General features: G+C 31.7%; 1 protein-coding gene and 1 long non-coding RNA gene across 2 annotated transcripts; one reads left to right on the top strand and one right to left on the bottom strand.

Moving 5' to 3' along the window:
- Positions 1 to 1,312: 1,312 nt before the first annotated feature.
- On the bottom strand, positions 1,313 to 3,188 carry LOC139483452 (uncharacterized). The gene is made up of 3 exons (XR_011655014.1): positions 3,054 to 3,188; positions 2,413 to 2,517; positions 1,313 to 1,668 (listed from the first exon to the last, which is right to left on the bottom strand). It is a non-coding gene; the product is annotated as an uncharacterized lncRNA (long non-coding RNA).
- Positions 3,189 to 8,355: 5,167 nt separating this feature from the next.
- On the top strand, positions 8,356 to 23,757 carry LOC139513184 (ribonuclease P protein subunit p14-like). The gene is made up of 6 exons (XM_071301466.1): positions 8,356 to 8,462; positions 13,854 to 13,920; positions 14,137 to 14,227; positions 17,385 to 17,461; positions 18,314 to 18,392; positions 23,078 to 23,757. The coding sequence occupies exons 2-6, from the start codon at positions 13,862 to 13,864 to the stop codon at positions 23,132 to 23,134; spliced, it is 363 nt and encodes a 120-aa protein (XP_071157567.1). The 5' UTR covers positions 8,356 to 8,462; positions 13,854 to 13,861; the 3' UTR covers positions 23,135 to 23,757.
- Positions 23,758 to 25,084: the final 1,327 nt, after the last annotated feature.

Raw genomic sequence — 25,084 nt, 5'->3', positions numbered from 1 at the left:
GTTTTTGCGTGTAAATCACATTGCATAAATTGCTTGATAAATGAATTAGGTATCGACAATTCACTTGGAAACTCAACATATACCCCATGACATAAACTAAAGAGGAAATCCTGGATAATCACAGGTCTGTTCTATGTTCCTTTGGAATTTCAATCAAAGATGAAGAACTGGGTCTTATGTCACTGTATTGGATATCTAAACTACATTAGTGTCCCTACAAACAATGGTTTATTGCTTGGTCTTCCAAGTATCCACGAAACCTCTTTCTAAATTATTAACGTCAATTTCATCAGCAATCAAAGTCGGGCTTCAACATTATTATGATTTGTTTTTAAAAAAAAATGACCAACGTAGATAAAAGTATTTTGTCTAAGGGAGGGATAAATTCTACTTTGTAAAAAATCACTCTGATTCCAACAAAAAATTCTCTGACTTTGAAATTGTCTTGGAAACAAAATGTTTAGAGATGTTCAGCTTCCAAATTATAAACTTTCTGTGTAGCAATATTCCAGCAGTGCCTGCATATGGAGTATATATCACCCAATTGATACGATATTCCCGGGCTTGTATTTCCTATCATGATGCCATCACGAGTTGGTTGACCGTTATGGAATATCTGTTTCACAGATAATAGCAGATAGTTATGTTCCTTCTGTCGTACCCACAATCCCCTTCACTTTTCAAGTATGTGACCTACTAAATTAGACTTATTACTGGGTTTGTAATAACATGAGCAACACGACGGTTGCCACATGTAGAGCAGGCTCTGCTTACCCTTCAGGAGCACCTGGGATCACCCCCAGTGTTGGTGGGGTTCGTGTTTCTTAGTCTCTATCTTTGCTTTTATATAATTCTAAATTATCACTTAAAATAAAATACAGAGTGGTGACATAGAGCCAGACTAGCTGGAAGAAAATTTTATATTGGATATCTAGGATACAATCATGCTCTTTGTGAAATCTCGAATGAGCTAATAAAATAAGCCTAAATCTACATTTTAATATTTTAGAACTGTCACTTATAAGCATAGGCATGAAAGGAAATGGATTTTTGGGATTTCATGTTAAAAGATTTTTAAACTGTGCTTTATTTGTCACATGTGTCGTTTTCCACATCTAACGAAGAAATCTGCCTGTGATAGAGACTGTTGGAATAACAGTGAGGTGTGGGATTTTACTCTGTTCTAAAGGGACTTATTGTGACTTTGAGATGAGTTCAGCAATAAAAGTTCTATTCTTTGATTTTGGATGTGACAACTTCAAGTGCATGAATCCATTTTGTGAAATGCAATATCTATAAGAGAAAAAAACACTAAACATTCATCAAATTTAATAGTAACTAGTTCAACTGTGAACAAAATGACAAAATAGTATCAAATGTTTGTAAAAGACTTAATAGATATGGATTAATCATACAAAATAATGAAGCAGTCATATTTATTTGAATATACAATGAATACATCCAGTTATACCATTCTTTGTTCAAGTTTAAGGTAAATCCTTCATTGAATGTATTTCAAATAAATAAAACTCTACATAATAGGTTCAATCTGAAATTTGTTCAAATGTTTCTATATTTATCCATTAGGTATTGTTGGCATTCCTCCACTGGTCTTTCTTGTTCCATTTTGATCTTGCCTATATTGACTTTCCCTGTAGTTGACATGGCCTATAATATAAAAACAATATAAACTTTACAGAGGAGTAAAGCATACAAGTTATAAGACTACAATATGTGGATATGGACAGGTTGTAAATTACATGTTTTAAGTTAAAAAGATAACTCAAGTAGTTGCAAACATAGTACTAATATGATATCCATTATCATGATAGTAAAGATCTAGAAACAATAGACAGAACTTGTAATTTTGATAATACTCAATTAGTCCCTTTTAATTCTGTTAATGAGAACATTCCCTACAATATGAGAGTAATTCTTTACCTGTTTGCTCCTGGTCAAATGGAGATTGTGAGTGCAAACACTGATTGACATACCCAAGTAAAGAGCCTTCATACATTGTCATAGCAAATCAATATACATTGGTTCGCTGGGCGCAGCTGGAAAAGCCAGCAGAGGTCCAACCCAGAACAGTTGGGGCAAAAATGAACACAATATTCACGCTTGATACAGGTCTGAATTTTGGATTGTAATCAAATATCTGACACATAAAAAAAAATGTATTTGAAGTTAATATCTATTTAGTAGTCCTTTGTTTGACACAGCTGAGGATTGAATCAACACTCAACTGCATGTGATGCAAGAATGCTACTACAAGACCACTGAGACAGTCCTACATGTATCAAAAGATCAATGCAATTTGATCATAACATATGTTTAATGATTCCTCTTTTTATGCATCCACATAATACTTCTGATTATGGTGCACTGGCAGCTACTGTAACACAAGCTTACCTTGTCCATATGTTGAGGTAGATTTAGGTTTCTCTTCAGTTATCAGGGTAACATCACGTTTGTCCTTCGACTTTCCGGTGAGTTTCTCCTTCAGATAACTGCAGACTTCAATAAAAAAACATTAATAAATTGTTTTAGTTTTAACATATTTTTACTTCTGATTGAAAAAATTTAGTGATCATGATTAAACATGTTAAAAACGCTTCAACTTTCCAAGTATTTTTTTTACTCAAATCGCCCTTTGAAATGTTACGGTGTTTAGTCCTGCATAATGGATCATAATGCTGTTGGTTAGTTCTTATATAAATTAATATTGAGAATCTGACATGTTTTCGTAAAATAGTGCATAAATATTGCGTCTATCTTTATTGAAAAATGAACTAAATAATCGATTAGAAAACTTATTTTAAAATCATGTGACATTATTCGGGGAATTTCTATACTTTTACAGTAATACATGTATAGAAAGTACATGCATTATTCAATCACAAGGATATTCCTTTACAGATCCTTGATCACTGTAAAAATTAAAAAAATTGCAAGTCATGATCAGTGACCCGTGAAAAATTCAGAATATTTAATGAAATATGCGAAGTTTTTTTCATACAAGTTAATTATCAATTTGATAAAATATCACTTACGATTTATTATCATTCAAACCATATTTCGGTCGTGTGATTTTGATTAACCGAAAGAAGTACAATCACTACAATTTAAAAATGCTTGATATGGGGTGTCTGTTTGTTTTGTTTACTACTACAAGCTCGATAATTATGTAAACAGTAAAAATGTTTTTGACATTGTGTGTCCTCGATTATTAGTCCATTTACAGAACTAACGATTTTCTTTTAAAAACTTTTATGTAAACCGAATATTTCTTACGCTTACCAGCTTAATTTAGAATGTTTAAGTAAAGCTTTTTTTTTTAACGTGAGAGATTAACCATTTAACTTCAAAAGAAAAAAGTGGGTGTTAATTAGGGTTTTTTGTCTGAGTCAGAAAATCATGATTTCGACGCTTATCAATCAAAATATGTTTTTTTTTTTAATTTAACGCTATAAGCTGGGAAGTTCCAGCTATAAGGTATGAGGTAAATCTGGATCATGCACTGATCAGCCTTCACCCGGCGAGCAAAGACCATACAATATAGCAAGCTATAAAATAACCATCATATTGCACGTGATGACAGAAAATGAATACATATGATAGATCCGTGTTTTACTTCCTCGGATACTAATAATAATAACTATGTTTTTGTAACTATTTCCTATTTTCAAAACTACACATGTACAGTTATGCTACAAATCTACAAGTCCCTCAGTTTATGGCTACACGTGCTGATCTTATCTATAGTCATGCATATTCATTAGCTATGTAGGCGTGTCAAAATCGTATCATACGCGATAATGACCAGCCAGAACACACTGTAATGATTTCATTAACCAGTATTACAGTGAGTTGACTGTTAGTGTTGCTCTCCACCAATTGCAACTCATTCAAAATTTTGACCAAATTGCAATTTGTTTTATTAAAGCAAATTGTTCAACTGGTCAGAAAAATGAACAAATTGTTCAGTCAAAATGTGAAAGTGCAAGGTGATAAAATAAAATATACTTACAATCCTATAAGACTTTAACTCCACTTTCATGATGTTGTGACAAAAATTAGTTTATCAGTTTGTATAGTTATATTATATTCATTTCCATGCTGAAGGGGAACTGTTTATTTTGAATTGCTATTAAATTGTTCAAACTAAGCTTTCATATAGTTTTTCTTTCTAAAAGTCTTCTATATTTATAAGAATCAGATATCATTTTAAATAAAACATCATATATTCAGTAAAATATGTGTGAAATAACAATATGCTATTGATAAATTTTCAGGGGAGATAACCTAAAATATTATTCTTTTGAATAAAGACTTTTTGAAAGAAAAGTTATTATCTCCCCCATGGAAACTTCCTACAAACATATATTGCAATTTTACACATATTTTACTGAATATGAAATGTTTTAATTCACATAATGTCTGATTCTTATAAATATAGAATACTTTTTTGAATTGCTATTAAATTGTCCAAACTAAGCTTTCATATAGTTTTTCTTTCTAAAAGTATTCTATCTATAATACTAAAATTACGAGGTCCAATTTGTCAGCCGTCATCACGTAAAAACGACGAATAAAAAAATTCAACTTTATTTATGACTAATATAGGACAATGCTGTTGATTAAAAAGTACTCCATTCCAGGACCTTTTGTTTTCCAAATAATTAATATTATCAATAATTGATAAGTTCCAGTTCGACGGGTTCAAACAGAAAGATTTGAAAGCGGAGAAAACTGTGTATCTTATAATCGGCATGACTTTATCAAATGACAATACTAATACTAAAATAAGGCTTGCGCATAGTTATATACTTTAATTCAGTCACGGACCTGCGATATCACGGGTGTGTTCTAGTATTTATAAGAATCAGACATTATGTGAATTAAAACATTTCATATTTAGTAAAATATGTGTAAAATTGCAATATATGTTTGTAGGAAGTTTTCATGGGGGAGATAATAACTTTTCTTTCAAAAAGTCTTTATTCAAAAGAATAATATTATTAGGTTATCTCCCCTGAAAATTTATCAATAGCATATTGTTATTTCACACATATTTTACTGAATATATGATGTTTTATTTAAAATGATATCTGATTCTTATAAATATAGAAGACTTTTAGAAAGAAAAACTATATGAAAGCTTAGTTTGGACAATTTAATAGCAATTCAAAATAAACAGTTCCCCTTCAGCATGGAAATGAATATAATATAACTATACAAACTGATAAACTAATTTTGTCACCACATCATTAAAGTGGAGTTAAAGTCTTATAGGATTATAAGTATGTTTTATTTTATCACCTTGCACTTTCATCACTTGGCTGTGGTTTTCTACAGCAGTTGGTTCAAATTTCTGACCAGTTGAACAATTTGAATTTAAAAAACAAATTGCAATTTGGTCAAAATTGTGAATGAGTTGCAATTGGTGGAGAGCAACACTAACAGTCAACTCACTGTAAAAAGATAAACATAACATCCCCCGCCCACAAATTAGAAATTTCTAAAAATTTCTTACTGGTAAATGAAATCTATTTATATAAAAATTATGAATAATAATAATAAAAATTAAAAAAAAATTGAAACAATCTCTAAGAAAATACTAATTGTACTTTAATATACACACATTTAAAACTTGAAAAAAAAATCATAAGTTCTCATAAAATAATAATTCTATGTGTTAAATTAAATAACTTCAAAATTTGTAGTCAAAAAAAAAAAAAAAAAAAAAAATGTGACCGGGATTTTGTTATGAGGGTCAAAAATTGGTGGCCAGGTGGAATCAAATGATTCAAGAGATACGAAGTATAATAGGGGCCAAAAATTGGTGGCCGGGATTTGTGAATTGTTTGAACGTTGAACAACAGATGTAGTAGCGCAAAAGATGTTATGCTAGAAATAACCTATGTGTTCATATATTAATATCTATTTTGATTGAATGTTGTAAGAATCTTTAATCTCAGTCGACAGTGATTTAAGAAATAATTCATGGAAGCCATAGATTTGTTGGAAATTTACACATGGCCTGGGCCGTGATATTCGAATTTTATCCTGAGCGTTAGCGAGGGAAAAAATTAACGAATATCACGGTCCAGGCCATGTGTAAATTTACAACAAATCTATGGCTTCCATGAATTATTTCGATTCTAATAGGACAAATAAGTTCATTCAAATACTGAAGCGAGAGTGGTAATGCCGTGTGTGAAGCTGTTCTTTTTTACTCCTTGTTAGATAAAGCTCAAATATTCTCATAAATATTTAGCTTGCATTGATTATTTCGTTAATATCGCTGGAAAAAATATGTTTAATTCTCAAACCCAATATTTCCGATTTTTAATTTACATATTTTCTCGTAAGCTAGCTACCGTCAAATCCAAAATTGACATTTTGTAACGAAAGAGCTGCCATGTTGACTCGATGAAATCAAAGAAAAGAAAACAAAACCTACCTCAGAATTCCATTTTAATACAATATTATACGAACTTCGATGGTTACAAAAAAAATAATATTTTTGTGACATTGTCTAAATATTGTTTTTATACTGCAACTTAAATTAGTATATTAATAGCTTTTAAAATCGTAACATAAATATCAAGCTTATTTTCATCCCTTAATGAACCCCTGATTGTAGAGAAAGTGTTCCATGATGAAATTGACATTGCACAACATAGCTGTGTTACTATATTTAGGAAATAAACAAAACTAGTTGCATTATATTAATTCTTTTTATTATGCATCCGAATAAGAATAAAAGTTCTTTTGTCTTTTGTTTTATTACAATTTCTAATACAACAAAATTGGCAAAGCGTTTGCAAAGTAGATTCAAATACATGTGGATTTACGTGGGAGGATGAGGGTCGTGACCTTTTTAGCTAACTGGATGAATCAGACAGGTGTTAGTAAAATTGACAACTTCGTGCAATGTGAAATGTCGAAGGGGATTTTCGGTTAACAAAAAAGAAAATGTATTTTTTTAATAATTAGAGAAACAGATTATTACATAGTTACTCGTGGATTATCGGATTTATCCCATCTTGATAGTTAAATTATCAATTTTAAGTCCTCGCCGAGGCTCGGACTGTTAAATTGATAATTTAACTATCAAGATTGGATAAATCCGATAATCCACGAGTAACTATGTAAGAATCCTTATATTTAAAAACTGCCGAAGTAACAATAAACCAAAAGGCAACGATTAATGAACTAGTAACACCATTGAAGAAGCTAGCTGCATGAAAAAACGAGTTTATAAAAGGGTATATGTACACACAAAACCAGAAAACTCACTGCCCTGAGTAAAATGAACTTGTTACGATATAATCAATCAAAGACGCATTCAAAATACTACAATATTATAAGTCCGGATAAATCGTCTTACATGTCTCTTGTAATATCTTATAAATTAATTGCTCTCAGAGTAATTGCTAGTTTAAAGTCAATATTAACAGATATATATATGTTCAGAATTAAAGAGTTTCTTTAAAAGTATATGAAATGCGTGACATTTGTTGTTTAAATGGAGACGAAAGATACTGTGGCAAACTTGGACATTCAAGAGCAGAAGACAACACCATGGCAAGAGAAACAACCAAAAGACAACGTTACAGTATACAAAATTCATACTAAAGACTGAGCAACACGATTGAAGAAGCTAACTGAAAATGGTCTACCCCATTTTAACCAGGGTAGGTGCTCACGGTATGCCATGATGGTCAACATCCGTTAATATAAACATATATCCGTGTATTATATATATATAAAAAGAAGATGTGATATGATTGCCAATGAGACAGCTGTCCACAAGAGACCAACATGACACAGAAAATAAGAACTATATTATATAGTCAGTCACTGGGATAATATGGGTTAATATCTCTGAAACCAAAACATTTAGAGCAAATCTGACGAGGATAAAATTGTTTATTAGGTCAAGGATTTGTATAGTATACAAATCCTTGATTAGGTCAAGATTTATAAGCATTTTTGTTTATTCCTTTGTTGTTGCTTATTGATTCTTTGCCGCTATTCCTATTTTTTGTCGCGTATATTCTTTAACCCCCTACACAGGCACTCAGATCTCAGAAAAAAATATTCCTACTAAATACCTTAATATTACATTATATAATGTTATATTAGATATTTAGGGGGGGGGGGGGAGATTCTGAGATAAAATTGCATACATGTGGTCTTCTATTTTGTAAACCCCATACAACCCTCCTTTAACTTTGAGATGTTAACAGACAAAACTCGTTTTATCTTGTAATGACCGGGTATTAACCGTTCGCTTAAATATATATATGGGTACTGTGTTCTTTACTAGCAACGCCAAAAATATTTTACCTTTCGGAATCAATCTAAGGATTGTTCCGAATGGAATAAATAGGACGACACGTGAAATGAAAAATGATCAGATAAATATTGACGAGTAAAGACAAACACAACAGGTTCGTGACATTCTACAGATTCTGGAGTGATTGAAAATATATAACTCAGTTATTTTGATAGGGACGGAATTAGGTGGAGATATCGTAATCTAAAACAGAATTGGCGGTCACCGTTTCGGGGTATCGGGTCCGTTCGCCCTAATAACATGTTCGCCCTGGCTCTGTTCGCCCTAAGTTCGTTCGCCCTACTTTTAAAAAAGAACTATCAATGAACATAGTAAAGGCAAGGATTTGAATAGTTAGGGCATCAAATTTGATAAACTTATTCAGATATTAATATGATATATATTCTTGGAATTTATGTAAACACATAATATGCGTATCGTGTAGTCATCTGTTTTGAAGACAAAATTTGAAACTGGATGTTCTGCAAAATTTTATATAAAGAGCAATTCGGCACTCATTTCCAGGTTTAGTCTTTTTTTTATCAAATTCACAGGAAATCATCGGCATATTTAATTTTTGTACCTTTGATAGTGTTTGAATACAAATTGTAGTAAGTGCACTTGCTTTATTTAGCATGAAATCATTTTGAATTTACGATTTAGTGTCTAATCTGCGCAAGGATTTGTATAGTGTCACTATACAAATTTATCCTTGATCTAGGGAAGAGGATTTTGACATGCATATTACATAATAAACAAAGCATATGTGTTAGTAGTGACTTTTTTGTTCAGAAATTAAATCAAGTTTTGATCTAATTTTAAAATCATATTTGACAATTAGCTGAAAGACAGTTGTTATGGAATTTTAATTTATTTTCAATTTAGTTCTAGGCTTGTGATCAATAGCCAGGTTTGAATTAAAAATATAGGTGAAGAGCAAGGGTCCGGAAACGGTCATATATGCCAGTCTTGACCTAAACTGAAAGTATTTTGTCCTAAATGAGTAACTGGGATTTAGGACAAATTTTATTTTTTTACAGAAATAATTTCGGTCATCCAATGTCTTTTTGTTGAGATTGAGTTTCTAACATTGTCTAAATCGCCATTTTGAACTTATTTTTTGTTTGTTATCCTTTTCCTGTAATAAAACTGCCACTCCAGTAAAGTGTTATAATCCTGAGGGCCCTCCTAATAACTATAGTAATGCCTCTGGGAAATATTGGCTAATGATCGCTAATCTCTTTAACTGTGTACGTTTTTAATTAATTTTTTTTATTGATCACGAGCTCAGAACTAATATTTTAAAGAAATTAAAAGTTCATAACAACTGTCTGCATTATTTTATTACTTTTCTCAGCTTAGACAATTGTCAATTCTGATTTAAAATTAAATTAAAATTAAATTAATTTACGTAGAACAAAATGTTGTTTCACTACAAACACACATGCTTTGTTTACTAATACGCATGCTTGAAATTCTATTCCGCAAATTAGACACTAAATCGTAAATTCAAAATGATTTCATGCTAAATTAAACAAGTCCAACTATTATAATTAATATTCAAACACTATTAAAGGTAAAACAGTTAAAAAGCCGACGATTTCCTGTGAATTTGATTAACAAAACTAATCCCGGAAATGAGTCCGGAATTGGTCGTTTTACTATTGTCGTAAAACATCCAGTTATAATTTTGGCTTCAAAATCGAAAGAAACGTAAGCGAAGTTTGAGAAATTTATCGTTTTGAGTCATTAAAATCATTTCATTTTTAAACTGTTGCCTTCCTTTTATTGCTCAAGATCGATTTTAAGGAAAATGGTAGGGAAATTTCTGAAATAAATGCGATGCAACAGTTAAACAAGTTTGTTAATGCTACGAGTATGACTGTATGAGCATACACACAATCTTTGTTTGAAAAAGGGCACCAACTTTTAAGTTATCCCAAAATGACCGAAATTAGGTGAAAAAATTTCCGGATCCTTGGTGAAGAGATTAGTGATCATAAGCCAATACTTCCCCCAGGCATTTATATAGTTATTAGGAGGGCATTCAGGATTAAAACACTATACTGGAGGTGTAACACCACTAATTCGGGCCCGGCCAGTAAACACATACCAGAAAGTAGTGCATATTTAACACAAAATAGTTCCTACGCATGAGTGTAACTTTCAAAATATGTAGAATATTTAGGTATTTTTGGTATCAAATAAAAGCTGAAGGACTGGTGATCATTGTAGAACACTTTTGGACAATTTTGAATATTAAAAAAACTGCATCAAATTTTAAAAAGAGGGTACATTTTGTCTGTTTGTCAGATCTGATGTACCTGTTTGGGTACATCCGAAGATCTGGGAACCAGTTCTTTCTTATTTGCAATTAAAGGTATGTTGATTTTTTCAGTACAAGACGTACACCATAAAGTGTTGCTTTGCAATGCAATGATTGCCACTTTATTTGAACTTAAAACAAAAGAGGTGTGCCTGCTTGAAACGGAGGAATTTAACATAGAAAGCAATGGGACCATGAATTAGTGGTGTACTTCCTGGAGGGGCAGTTTATTACCGGAAAGGGATAATAAAACAAAAACAAGTTCAAAATGGCAATTTAGAAACTCAATCTCAACTCAATGACAGAAATTATTTCTGTTAAAAAATAAAATTTGTCCTAAATCCCAATTCCATGTTTAGGACAAACACTTTCAGTTTAGGACAAGACTGGCAAATATGACCGCTTCTGGATCTACTCAATCTATTCTCATTCTATGTTTATATCGGAGTAAGGTCCCTTTGATTTGCATAGTAACTTAATTTCAAAATTGTTAATCTTTGCTACATATCAATAGATTCCTTTGTAATATTTTCCCTTGAATTTCTTTTGATATATCTGCATACATACATTGTATATGAATAATCAGCATGTTCCAGAAAGGCAGTGTCTGCGCGTAACCGCATGTGGGTACGAATAGTCAAATTGCCGTTCTAGGCTGCACGTACCCACATCCGGTTTTCTATTAAAATGCCATCGGATCGAGAATGAAACGTGAAATATATACGGAAATTATCGATAATATTGGGATTTCGTGTAGAAAGAGTGAATAGTATGAAAAATAATATTTTCAAATTGTATTTATTAAATAATGATACATAATAAACATTGCAAAATTAAAAACACAATGATGTAAAATGAAACTGTACAGTCCCTGTAAAAGAAAAACATGATAGAAATTAATACGATTATAAAATTTAAATGAAAATTTAAAGAATAACATTTTAATAATTTAAAAATATACCCATATGATATTTTAAAACAATCTTTTAGTAAAATGTAAAACAGAAACTGAAATTTTAAAATATATAAAACTACTAAAATTAAAGCTTGAGTTTATAAAAATTAAAGAAGCAAGTGATAAATCAATTTAAACCAATTATAAAAGATTCATGTAACTGACTAGTTAAGATTTCGAACAAATTTTACGTATCCAATATGATTGTTTTGGCACAGATTTCAACCCTGCACATTTCAAACGTTGCCAGTCTAAACAGCAATCACATGCCAACGAGTCCTGATCGTGTAGGTTTTTTTTTTTTTTTACACTTTATACATATCCAGTCGCATGTTTCCCTTCTTTCCGTGATCTTAACTTTTAGTTGTTTCAAAGCTTCAGTGGTAAAATATTTTTCAATGCGCTGGAGGTTTACGTTTTCATCAATTGTTTGAAATTTAACGCCTGATAGTTCTGTACAAATATTTCTAATTCATTATAAGTCTGAAATGTCTTCCCTACAGTTATAATATCACTCTCTTCCATTTTAAGAATATTTACCAACTGAGAAAAAACTGTTCACTTGCCTATATATATGTGTGTATATTTATAAAAATTCTGAGTAGTTTTAATCAATTTATTCACTAATTGCAACAAATTCCGTATATATTTCACGTTTCATTCCCGATCCGACGACATTTTATTATAAAACCGGATGTGGGTACGTGCAGCCTAGAAGGCAATTTGGCTATTCGTACTCACATGCGGGTACGCGCAGACACTGCCTTCCAGAAAGGTATTCATTATTGAGCCAGTAGGAAAAATTAACTAAGAGTATCTTATAATATCTACTCCTGTATTTTTTTTCACATACATGTAGCAACATTTTAAATCAATTTTACACCAAGCTCCAATGACCTGCTGTACTAGTTGTTTCCTATTTAATGAGGGGAATAATACCATGAAATGGAAATTTTGATTTTATTGCAACTTATATAGTTGTGATATGTTTATTTTACTATTTACTAGAAATTTTTCTCATGAATTTATAATTGAATGTTTCCTTCCTACATTGTCCTAAAACAAGGCAAACATTGAGAATATCATGTTCTCAGTGTTAACAGGGGGAGGTAATATTTTGTCACCAGATTTCCCACTGTATTACTGATTGCGTAAGTCAAAATAAAGCACGTGTTAGACTTGTTAAACTGTTTTCTTTGTAACTGGATTATTAATTAATTTATTTAATCTAAATTATCATAATCATTTGCTGAAACTTAGTTGATTAATTCGACAAATGGATCGTCTATCCTCAGATAGTATTCTCCTGTCTGATTTGTTGATCTACCTGTACAAGCTCAGGTACAAGTGATTAGCGATCTTAATCCGGATATCCCTCAGGCGTTAGAACTGTGTTGGATTATAACATAAAAAGCCTAAGGGTTATGCAATTACATGCATTTGATTATAATTGATAAAAAAAAATAGCGTCGGGCTACAAAAAAAAGATGAAGTTTTGAACGATGGCGGAAGACAATTTAACAATGGCGCAAGACAATTTAACGATGGGGCGAGTCATTTGACGATGGCGCAAGACATTTGAACGATGGCGGGGCGCCCCGCCATCGTTAAACAGGCCATGGAGATCCCTTTTTTCTAATCTTCAAATAATTAACCCCTTTTTTCTCTAATCTTCAAAAAATTAACCCCTTTTTTCTCTAATCTTCATTTTTTTTGCCCGTTATTCTCTAATCTTCATTTTTAAGGGCATTATTCTTAAATCATTTAACCCCATCCAAACCCTCATATATGTTCCTCAGGGTTATAATGCTACTAATCTTCCCCATGTATACATGTACATGCATGTGATTTTTTTTTAATAGAAAAAATAAGAGTGCTTTGATAAATGTTTTATTTTAAGTTAAAATCTGTTTTGATCATTTCATTTCTTAATTCACCTGTGAGAAAAACTTTGCTGATATCAAGAAAAAGTTATGTGATATGACTTCTTCAACCTCTGCAATGAAAATTTCACTGTCTCTTACCTCTGGTATTAATAAGCACTATTAAGAATTTAACATGAAAAAGAAAGCACTATATACAACTAAAGTAGATATCTTATATATTTTGTATATTTTGACTTGTATCCCATATCAAAAAACTATCAAAAATTTTGGAACTATAAAAAAAAATAAAAAATTCTTATCTTATCTTATCTTATAGCTTTTAATCTGGTCTTCTTTTAGAAAGTGAAATGTACAAAAGGATTGTGGGTAAAGGTCATCTACCATATGCCTACCTGAAAATAAAATTGTAAGTACAAAAGTTTTTTTTTTTACAAAATCTATCCAGTTTTGAAAAAAATCAATGCAAAGTTTCTGATTTTCAGTATAGTGAAGTGAAAAAATGTGCGTATTTTACAATAAAACTGGCTGACCATTGTTTAAAATAATTTTATTATATAAACTTTCTTAAATATCTTTAGAATGGCTGTACATGTATTCTGTTTGATATTGACTTTTATTGTAGAGAATTTGAAGATGAAGCAAGAGAGCCAGAAATAGAAGCAGCCATGTTTAAGTATTTTATTACACAGGCTATTCAGTCACTGCATGGTGAGGTAAGGAAAATGGGGTTTATATTATAAACATAACAATTGATTCCTTTGAACATGGAATTTATAGAAAGTTCTAACCAATTGATTTACATGTATGGCAAAATATACATGTAATGTTTTCACATTAATAAAATTTGTATCATTCCATGATACAGTTCTGTTGTCATTCTCAAATTTAGCAGTTGTCTGGACATTTGCAATATACATGAAGATATTGAGCTGTTTTTATACGACTGCAAAAAAATTTGCGGTTGTAAGCGTCGTCCAAAGACAGATAATTTTTGGATGATAACTTTAGTATAAGTAAACAGAAATCAATAAAATTTTACCACAATGTTGATAACCACAAAAGGAAGCTTGGGATTGATTTTGGGGGTTAAGGTCCCTAAGGTTTAGGAATTAGGGGCCCAAAGGGTCCAAATATAGCATTTATCTAGTGTCAGAACAATAAGTTGTGTATAAGTATTTCAATTGTTCTGAAATTGTACCACAATGTTTAATACCATAAGTAGAAGGTTAAAATATATTTTAAGGGATATGGGAATAAGGGGCCAAAAACAAGCAATTTTGTAGTTTCAAGTCAATAAATTGGAGTTATCTTTTTTTGTCCAGATTGGTTGTTGAATGCTTTATGTAATCTTCTTTGAAAATTGGAGTTATCTTTCTTTGTCCAGAATAAAAGTTGAATCAGCTTAAATCAATGCTATATACAATAATATACAATGCAATATTCACTTTATTACCAACTGATAAATTAAATCTTTACCATTCTTTGATTACAAGCACTTTGATTACCATTCTAGGGTTATGCCCCTTTACAAGTGGAAAAACTGAAGAATTTTTTAGTTTCTGTTCTCTTAACTTAAGTTTGTCTCAACTAAATTTAATGAACTGTGTATATAATGCTTATTACCTCTAAACTCAGTTTTAGTTCAATTTTAGGCAGCTTCACTTTTACAGTTCTTGAGTTATGTCCCTTTATAACGTTATATGCTAGCGGGGGCATCATCTGTGTCTGTTTGGACACATTCCCCATTTATTTTTTAAGAAGTTACTATTATTTAATATTAATTTTAACCATGACTGTCAGGGGCGTAGCTACCCGGAGGCACGACAGCACGTGCATCCACGTCGTTTTCACAACAAAAAAAAAAAAAAAAAAAGAAAGAAAAAAGAAAGAAAGAACGAAAGAAAAAAAAAAGCAGAAGAGAGAGAGATGAGTTTGTCAATCGGAATCGGAGACTGTTGGTGTCTTTTCCGTCTATCCCGGATATTAGTTTGACAACCTAGTTACAAGTGTTGATGAAGCTGTTTATTCAGAAAAAGATCGTAGCTCCGAAGTTGCGTGCACATTGATTCGGCATGCAAAAAAAGAAATGGCAAAATAAAAAATTATAAATTGAATGTTAAAGGAAACACCTATGTTGTCACTTTTTTTAATTGATGAAATATCATTAGATAACGACATTTGGTTTCAAAATATTTTTTTTTGTGGAGATTATGACAAAATCGGAAGGTTACTTGTATCTTTTACAAGATTTTTACTTTTGAATTTGTAATACTCAGTCTATTCTAAGATATGTAGTTTTGGAGCACATTTTACAGTGTACAGTTTATCAGTTTGGAATGAGATGTACCAATCGGCATTAGAATTATCAGATCCCTTCGATATCGTTGAAAATAGGCCGAGCCAATCACCCTGCAACCACGCCAAAACAGTATTGGAAAGTCATTATTTTTTGCGTTCATAGACCATATGATATGGCAACTGGAGAGTGGAGTCGCGTCAAGTTATCAGAAAATCGTTTCTTTGTGCTGTATCTCACGGCTTCATCGTGTTGTAGGAAATATCACAAACGAACAAATCTCAATATTGATCAATATTGTCTGAAACATACGAAACTGACCTAGCATGTAATTTTGACGAATTCAATTGGGAGGTCGCTCGATGCCGAACACGTACGCTGGTTTATAACATCTCGCGAGTGCTACCATGCCATGATGGCCCTGAGATCAAATGTACAAATATACGATCAACAATGAACAACGAAAGTTACATAGCATTACCATGATTACTGCATGTTCATCGGCATTTCAGTGTGAATGTTGACAAAGTAATAGAGAAGTTTGTTTCTGCCCAGACCCGAAGAGCAGATTTTGGACAATTTTGAGTAAATTCTGTATCACAAATATTTGTTGTTTATGTATTACTATATTCAGAAGATTTATTAATAGTTTTACATTCATAAATTTTTATCTACATATAGCTCCTCTTTTAACCGTCCTATGACCGAAAACCGAAAAAATAACAATTCTGCATAACAGGGTCCCAAAATTTTTTCGCCTCGCTACGCTCGGCGGTAGTTGCTTCCACATCGTTTCTTTCTAGCTACGCCCCTGACTGTATGACATTTTATATTAATATTTTATGATGTATTTAAATGAGTAGTTATTGTTGCAAACTCCATTAGAAATTTGAATTGAGATCATTTTTGGAATAAGGGAAAGGGGGAAGTGAAAAAAATATTGGGGTGGGGGTAAATTTTTTTTCTCATTTCAGATTTCAGAATTTAAAAAGAAAATTTCTTCAAATATTTTTTTCTTTGAGAGGATTAATATTCAAGTAAATTGCTCAAAAGCAAAAAAATATTTTAAGTTCATTAGACCACATTCATTCTGTGTCAGAAACCTATGCTGTGTCAACTATTTAATCACAATCCAAATTCAAAGCTGTAGCTAGCTTGAATGTTGTGTCCATAATTGCCCCAACCGTTCAGGGTTCAACCTCTACGGTCGTATAAAGCTGCACCCTGCGGAGCATCTGGTTTGTGTTTAAAGTGTATAAAAGTGAGCTTTGCATTGTTGACTTTTCCTGTAATTACATCCAGCTTATAAACTATCTAAATGAACAGATTTTTTGCTTTATGCCATTTCCTGTATGTGAATTGCCAGAAACTTTGATTATTAACAATTAAGTGAGCAGAGATTGGATGATCCTTCCTCTTGCAGTTTTATAATTGTGATGAACATATGGTAGCTCACAGTAAATGAAGCATAAACAATTTAGGTTTCTTTAATTTTTTAATCATTTATTTTAGTTTTATGTGATGCTTTGTAACTATATTAAATTCAGATACTTTGTATAATTTTTGTTTCTCAGATCGGAGCAAGTCACAGTGTAGATGTGCTAAAATTTAGAAAGAGGCATTTAGAAGCTATCCTTAGAGTATCTTGCAGGTACATGTATGGTTTATTGTTGTCAAATAGATCAGCAAGTGTCATTTGTCATTTGACTTTTTTATAAGTTATATACCTGCTATTAAAATGCTTTAAAGAATTTGAGTCAAAAACTCTGAATATAAATTTAAGCTTTACAAGAGCATTGAAACATTTTAGTGTCAACTCTTGTTATTTCAAATTGTTATAATCCATTTAGTTTTTTTCTGCAGATGAAGGGAATACATGTATTGAAAAGTAACCATGCACAAATGAAGATACACAATATTTTACACATTAGTTGCAATTAATAGTATGAGAAACAATTTTTAAATATTTGTGTAGTTTAAGAAATAATTCATGGAAGCCATAGATTGTTGGAAATTTACACATGGCCTGGGCCATGATATTCGAATTTTATCCTGAGCGTTAGCGAGGGATAAAATTAACGAATTCACGTAACAGAAAACTTTCAACTTTAGCGGTTTCATTTGTATGACGTCATGTTTTGAAATTACTTAAATGCACCAAAAAAATTAATAGACTTTCGCGGAATTTTATTTTATTTTTATTTTGTTGATATTACCAACTCTTGTGCATTACTTCTTTTTATTATGCATTCGAATAAGAATAACAGTTATTTTGTCTTTTTTTAATTGCACTTTTAAAAACAATAAAGTCGACAAAGGGTCTGCAAATAGGTTCCAATACATGTAGATTTACGTGGGAAGTATATTGTAACAGCCATTATTATGTTTATCTCTGAGTCTGCGCTAAGTATAGATATACAAAGCGAAAGAAGCACGTCATATTAGAATATTAAATATCATGCACAATTTATTCAAAATTAAAAATATTTTTTCTCTGTTTCAGTTTTCTGTCCAAATTATGGAGTTCTCTGACCTTAGTTGGAAACTATAAGGGCCAAGTCTGTGCATTTAGAGTTCTACAGGTATGACAATGTTTTTATAAGATTATGAAGAATTAAACTTTTATGGTAATATTTAATTTTTTTTAAAGTAAGAAATTTGAGTATTTGAGTATTAGGCAGCTACCCATAAAAACTGTTTAAAAAGAAAGGAACATCAGTAAATCACTTTATGCATAGTCTTCATTACATACATGGTAATTTTAAGCTTCCAATTTCTGGCCCTTTATCATAAAATCAACAGCCATATCTGCCAACCCTCCTGTTTTGAGCAGGAGACAACCTATAATACACTACAATATGGTTGAACACTTGAAATAGAGATATGTCCTGATGGGATGCAAATATCAAAGATGATGAAAAAGTAAAGATTTAACAAACAACACACCTTGTATTGGATATAACCATATTCAAAGAAATAAAGTATATCTATTAACTCTTATATGTGTTTTGTAGATGAATAAATAAACAGGTCATATATTTCACTTGAAAATGTCGTTCGCTCAAAATCTCCCACTCAGCTGTCATAGCTGAGGGTAAATCTCCCTCTTTGAAGGTTTCTGATGTTGGCAGGAATACAACAGGGTCAAATGAGTGCTTCTTAACTGCATCAATGGTCTTGTGGTAGTGTACTTGTCTTGAGTGAGGAAGGTTGTGAGTTCAAACACCGGCCAGGTAAAACCAAAGACTTTCAAACTGATATTTGCTACTTCTATGCACATACATCTCCAGTTTATTTTACCCCCTATATCCCACATTCCAATATCCCCCTCACTACTTGTTTGCTATCTTAGCAGTCAGGGAAAAAAATCATATATTTTGATTGCCAATGATTTTGTAATTTCTATACCATGTAAGTAACAAAATAAATCCAAAGAGACACTATCACTATATCTTAAGTAGTGCTGAACATACTATAGTTGTCTCCCTTTGACCAATCTAATACTAAATATCACCATTTACTGATCTCTGTATTGTGATGGAGTGTGATGAAAAGTAAAATTCAAAAATTGATAAACATTGATGTATCTTATATATATTTTCATTACGATAATAAGGAATTCAAATTTGTGAAATTTTCTGTAATTGATTGATTGGTTGTTTTCCAGTGTCAGTGGAAAAAAGACTTGTCAGAATGATATCTCTTATGTTTGGGATATGTTTTTGTACGAATTATTGTCTTGTGCATTAGCACATTAATAATCTGATTCTTGGGATGATCAAGTACATTGCATCCTATATTTTAAAAATCTCTTTTACATGTATGTTATCATCCTGATTATGCGTACATTTGCCATTGGCATTAAACAGACATCAACCAGTCAATCAATTTGAAATAATTTTGAAGTTGCAATCCACATATTAAGATTATTTACTGAATGACTTTTTCTTTAGTTAACGAAAATAGATTTGGTATAATAAACCAAATCTACAGTAAATTGTGTAGAGAGTGTTTTCATTGCAAAAAAGGTTGAATTATTATTACATTATCAAAGTGCTAAATTATGACATCAGAGGCTTAAATGTAGTGTTGTCAACAGTGAACTGGTTAACCATTCTAACGACCGAATGCCAAAAACACTAACCGGTTAACCGGACATTTTATTCAATTTTAATAGATTTGATATAAATTTGTGTCGAAATCATTAAATAGTTATGTTTTATTTAAAAATTGTCGTCACTGTAATTAATTTGACAGATCAATTGTCCAGTCTATTGATTGCTATTGTTAATCCGAAAATCATAAAATTAATTAGAACTTGTCGCTCATCTTGGGGCAAGATCTTAATGAAAAATAATTAGTATACATGTTATTTTAACAGTAACTTTAAATCAGTAATACAATTAAATTATACGATTTACTTCATTATTTTATTTTTGATCCAATAGAGTGTAGACCTACTTCTAAATGTTCAATCTAATTAAAAACAGATCTGTCATCACTCCCGTTTTCTAATATGTTGCTTGGGAGATCTAACGAAACCCACTTTGAGGTCACATGTGAGTGAACTAGAAGTTATGAATTTATAATGATATGCAAATGAGTTGATGACCTATCAATAAGCCAATCAAAAAAGTTTATGAATTCTTTGGACTGACGATTTCTTCGTAAATAAAATGATTTACATCCCTTTACCATGTTTACCTTATGATAAACTTTCAAGATCGTCGAAGACTCATTTTCATTAGTCGAAAAAGACACACCTACGAGGTCACTCACATGGGATGAGAGATCGGTTTTTAACTAGATTGCTAAGTGTGCAACCTCTGTCGTGTAAGGCTTTGATATACTGTAGACGAAATGTTAACTTAAATATTGTGAAATGCAGACCCATGTGAATGTACTAAATGTATACGTGATAGTACAAGTAACATGCTTAATCATTTCAAATTGAAACACTCCACATTAATTTCGGAGACGAGAGAAACGGAAAAAATAATCGGTTTCAGACATATTCGCTTCTACGAGAACTAGAAGTTTTTATGCCCCACCTACAATAGTAGAGGGGCATTATGTTTTCTGGTCTGTGCCTCCGTCCGTCTGTGCGTCAGTTCGTCCGTTCGCTTCAGGTTAAAGTTTTTGGTCAAGGGAGTTTTTGAAGAAGTTGAAGTCCAATCAACTTGAAACTTAGTACACATGTTCCCCATGATATGATCTTTCTAATTTTAATGCCAAATTATAGTTTTGATCCCAATTTCATGGTCCACTGAACATAGAAAATGATAGTGCGAAGTTCAGGTTAAAGTTTTTGGTCAAGGTAGTTTTTGATGAAGTTAAAGTTACATCAACTTGAAACTTAGTACACATGTTCCCTATGATATGATCTTTCGAAATTATAATTCCAAATTATAATTTTTACCCCAGTTTCACGGTCCACTGAACATAGAAAATGATAGTGCGAGTGGGGCATCCGTGTACTATGGACACATTCTTGTTTTTTTTTATTTTTCAATCTGAAGTTGATACAAAAGCCATAGTTTATACCGTGTATCTGAATATTAAAAGTCAAACTTCGCAAGGAATCCTCACAGACAAGCCTTATAATGCTTAAGGACAAACTTCAATTCAAAAAGCATAAATTTATGACTTGGATGGAAGGTTGTCACATTGACACTCATACCACATCTTATAGCTATGTGTAGGGTACTAAAGATATAAGACTTTCAAACACCAACTTAAACTACCGGTTAACCGGTTAATCGGTCGAACGATTATCAGAGTAACCGGTTAGGCAATAGTGTACGATTTGAGAACACTACTTAAATGGCTTAATCTTGTTGATATGGTACTTACTATAAGGTATTTCAAAATTTTGTTTGTTATATCTTTAAGACAATTACTGAACAGATTGCCTCTGATTTATTGTCGAGCCTGCAACTTTTGTTGCAGAAAGCTCGACATAGGGATAGTGATCCGGCGGCGGCTACGGCGGCGGCGGCGGTGTTAGCTCACTTCTTAAAAGCTATATATTTTACCGGTAGAAGGTGGAAGACCTGGATGCTTCATATTTTGTATATAGATGCCTCATGTTACGAAGTTTCCGTCAGCCACATGTCCAATGTCCTTGACCTCATTTTCATGGTTCAGTGACCACTTGAAAAAAAAGTTCAGAATTTTTGTAACGTTGAATTCTCTCTTATTATAAGTAATAGGATAACTATATTTGGTATGTGCGTACCTTGCAAGGTCCTCATTCCCGTCAGACAGTTTTCACTTGACCTCGACCTCATTTCATGGATCAGTGAACAAGGTTAAGTTTTGGTGGTCAAGTCCATATCTCAGATACTATAAGCAATAGGGCTAGTATATTTGGTGTATGGAAGGACTGGAAGGTGTACATGTCCAACTGGCAGGTGTCATCTGACCTTGACCTCATTTTCATGGTTCAGTGGTTATAGTTAAGTTTTTGTGTTTTGGTCTGTTTTTCTCATACTTTATGCAATAGGTCTACTATATTTGTTGTATGGAATGATTGTAAGGTGTACATGTCTAGCCAGCAGATGTCATCTGACCTTGACCTCATTTTCATGGTTCAGTGGTCAAAGTTAAGTTTTTAGGTTTTGATCTTTTTATCTAATATTATATGCCAAAGGTCAACTATATTTGGTGTATGGAAATATATTATGATCTATATGTCAGTCCCGCAGGTTTTATTTGACCATGACCTCAATTGCACGGTTCATTGGACAGTGTTAAGTTTTTGTGTTTTGGTCTATTTTTCTTAAACTATAAGTAATAGGTCAACTATATTTGTTGTATGGAAGCATTGTTAGCTGTACATGTCTGCCTGGCATGGTTCATCTGACCTTGACCTCATTTTCATGGTTCATTGGTCTTTGTTTAACTATCTTGTTTAATGTTAAGTTTATGTGACAGTTGTAATAACGCTTTATACTTAGGCCTATCAACATAATATCAATGATTAGTAAAGAAGGCGAGACATTTCAGTGTGTGCACTCTTGTTATAACTAATTATCCTTTGTGAGCATGCTGCAATAGGAAAGATTCTAAATTTAAGTGACAAGATGTTTTTTGATTGTGTACATTCAGTTTTGTTTGTGTCCATATATGGTAGTATCACATGATCCAGGTTTCTGTCAGTTGAGTTTCAGAAAAATAGTAATTTACAAAAAAAAATTAGGCATATGTTGCATCTTTGTAAATCAGATTACAATGTATTTAAATATTTTTCAATTTTGTTTCTTAGGTATCATCTCATTTAATGGCTTTATCTTCAAACAGTAGGGAACTAAGTGTTTCTTGAGTGACATTAATGAGTGAACATCCTGGTTATGCAGTGGCATGAATGGAATATGTTGACCAGTAAGGAATTGTAACGCAGAGAAACATTGATGCAATGGTTTAAAGTGTAAAGAAAGACACAAGATATAAAGCAAAAGAGAAAAGCATTCATGCAAATAAGGGGTAATAGTTGAAATTCAAATTAAATTGGTGGAGAAGATGTAATTACATGTAGTACAGAAACTTAATTGGTGATTTTGATGAATTTCATGTTGCAGGACATGGATTATATCGCCTGCAATGTCTTCCTTTTTTAAAGAAATGATAAACATTATTGAAATTTTTTAGTTAACTATTTTTATATAGATTTTTTTAATAACTTTCACCTTTACATCTAGAAATTTGATATTGTTTAGATATATTCAAACAAATTACACATCAGCAAAAAGACAAAAAGATATTATAACATCGCATGAAGACATTATTACTCTGTTGAATGCATTTTCTATACCATGCATGGTTTTAATTTGTTAGTTATTAATCTTGTTAATTTTTTTTTAACTAATATTGTTTGTAGTTACAATTATCAAATGAAGTTATTTGTTATTTACATGAAATGGTTTAATAAAACATTTAATGTTAATAGTGCAAGAATATTTCTTATGCCAATATGAAGTTGTTTGATCATTAATCAGAATTGTTAAGATCTTTTCCCAGTGTTTCATCTGCATTGAGAAAACTGTTATGTTAATTCTTCCAATAATTATCTTATTGGATTTTTCATGCTTTGAAGAACAAAACATTTTATAATCACACACTTATGAAAATAACTAGGAAAAGAAAATAATATGATTGAAGAACAAGAGACAAAATTCTACAAAAACTAAGAATGAGGCATTACATCAATTTTTAACTAAAGTAATCATTACATTACATGTAATTGTAATGCAGAAAATGTGCATTACAAATCACTTTGCATTACATCCAAAAAATGTAATATTACAATGCATTACAATTACAAATTACCATTACCCCAGGCCTGCCAGTAAGTATGCTATGGATTCATATATTTTCTTAGTTACCAATTATCATGAATTGAGGAACAATTGTAGTTTGGATATTTTATTTCTTGATTATGCCAAAATATGCATACAAACCAATAGAAAATTAGAACTTTGTTGAACATTTAACTTTGTGGTTTACCTACATCCATAAATCCACAAGAATTGGTATCCCATGAATAATAAGGAATCCTCAGTACCAAAGGAACAGAGTTTGTCGTCTTAAGATTGATTCTTTGAGGGACATACAGAAATATTGTGCTTCTGTTCTGCTGTTATTACCACTCTCAATTTTTGCAAGTTTTTGCAAAATATTTATGAAATGTCTCTCAAATAAGTTTAAAAGTGGTGCCAATCAACTATTTTTGTGTGAAAATAGTATCCTTAGAAATAATTGTGAAATGGAAAATTCATTATAATATCCCTCAATATAAAAAAGAAGATGTGGTATGATTGACAATGAGACAACTCCACCAGAGACACAAAATGATGTAAAATATTTACAACTAAAGGTCACTGTGAGGCCTTCAACAACAAGCAAAACCCATACTGCATAGTCTGCTACAAAAGGCTATTAAATGTTAAACAAGAAAACTGATGCCCTGAATTTTGTGCAAAACAATGAATGGAAAACAAATAAGATATACAGCAACAAACAACAACCGCTGAATAACAGGCTCCTGGGTTGAGACAGGCTCTTAAAGAATATAGCAGTATTTAACATATTTGTTGGAGCCCAACCCTCCCCTAACCTAGGACATTGGTGTGACTGTATTACATATTACAAACTAAAAATCAGATGAAAAGGGCTTAACTCATCAGATCAATAAAAAGCAGAAAAGAAGTAATATCAGCTTCATTCTCAGCACATGTGTTCAGTATGGAGGGAACTTTATGTCAGATTAGGGGTT

This window comes from Mytilus edulis, chromosome 1 (genome assembly GCF_963676685.1).
Source record: "Mytilus edulis chromosome 1, xbMytEdul2.2, whole genome shotgun sequence".
NCBI lineage: Eukaryota > Metazoa > Mollusca > Bivalvia > Mytilida > Mytilidae > Mytilus > Mytilus edulis.
This window is presented reverse-complemented; position numbering and strand designations above follow the sequence as displayed.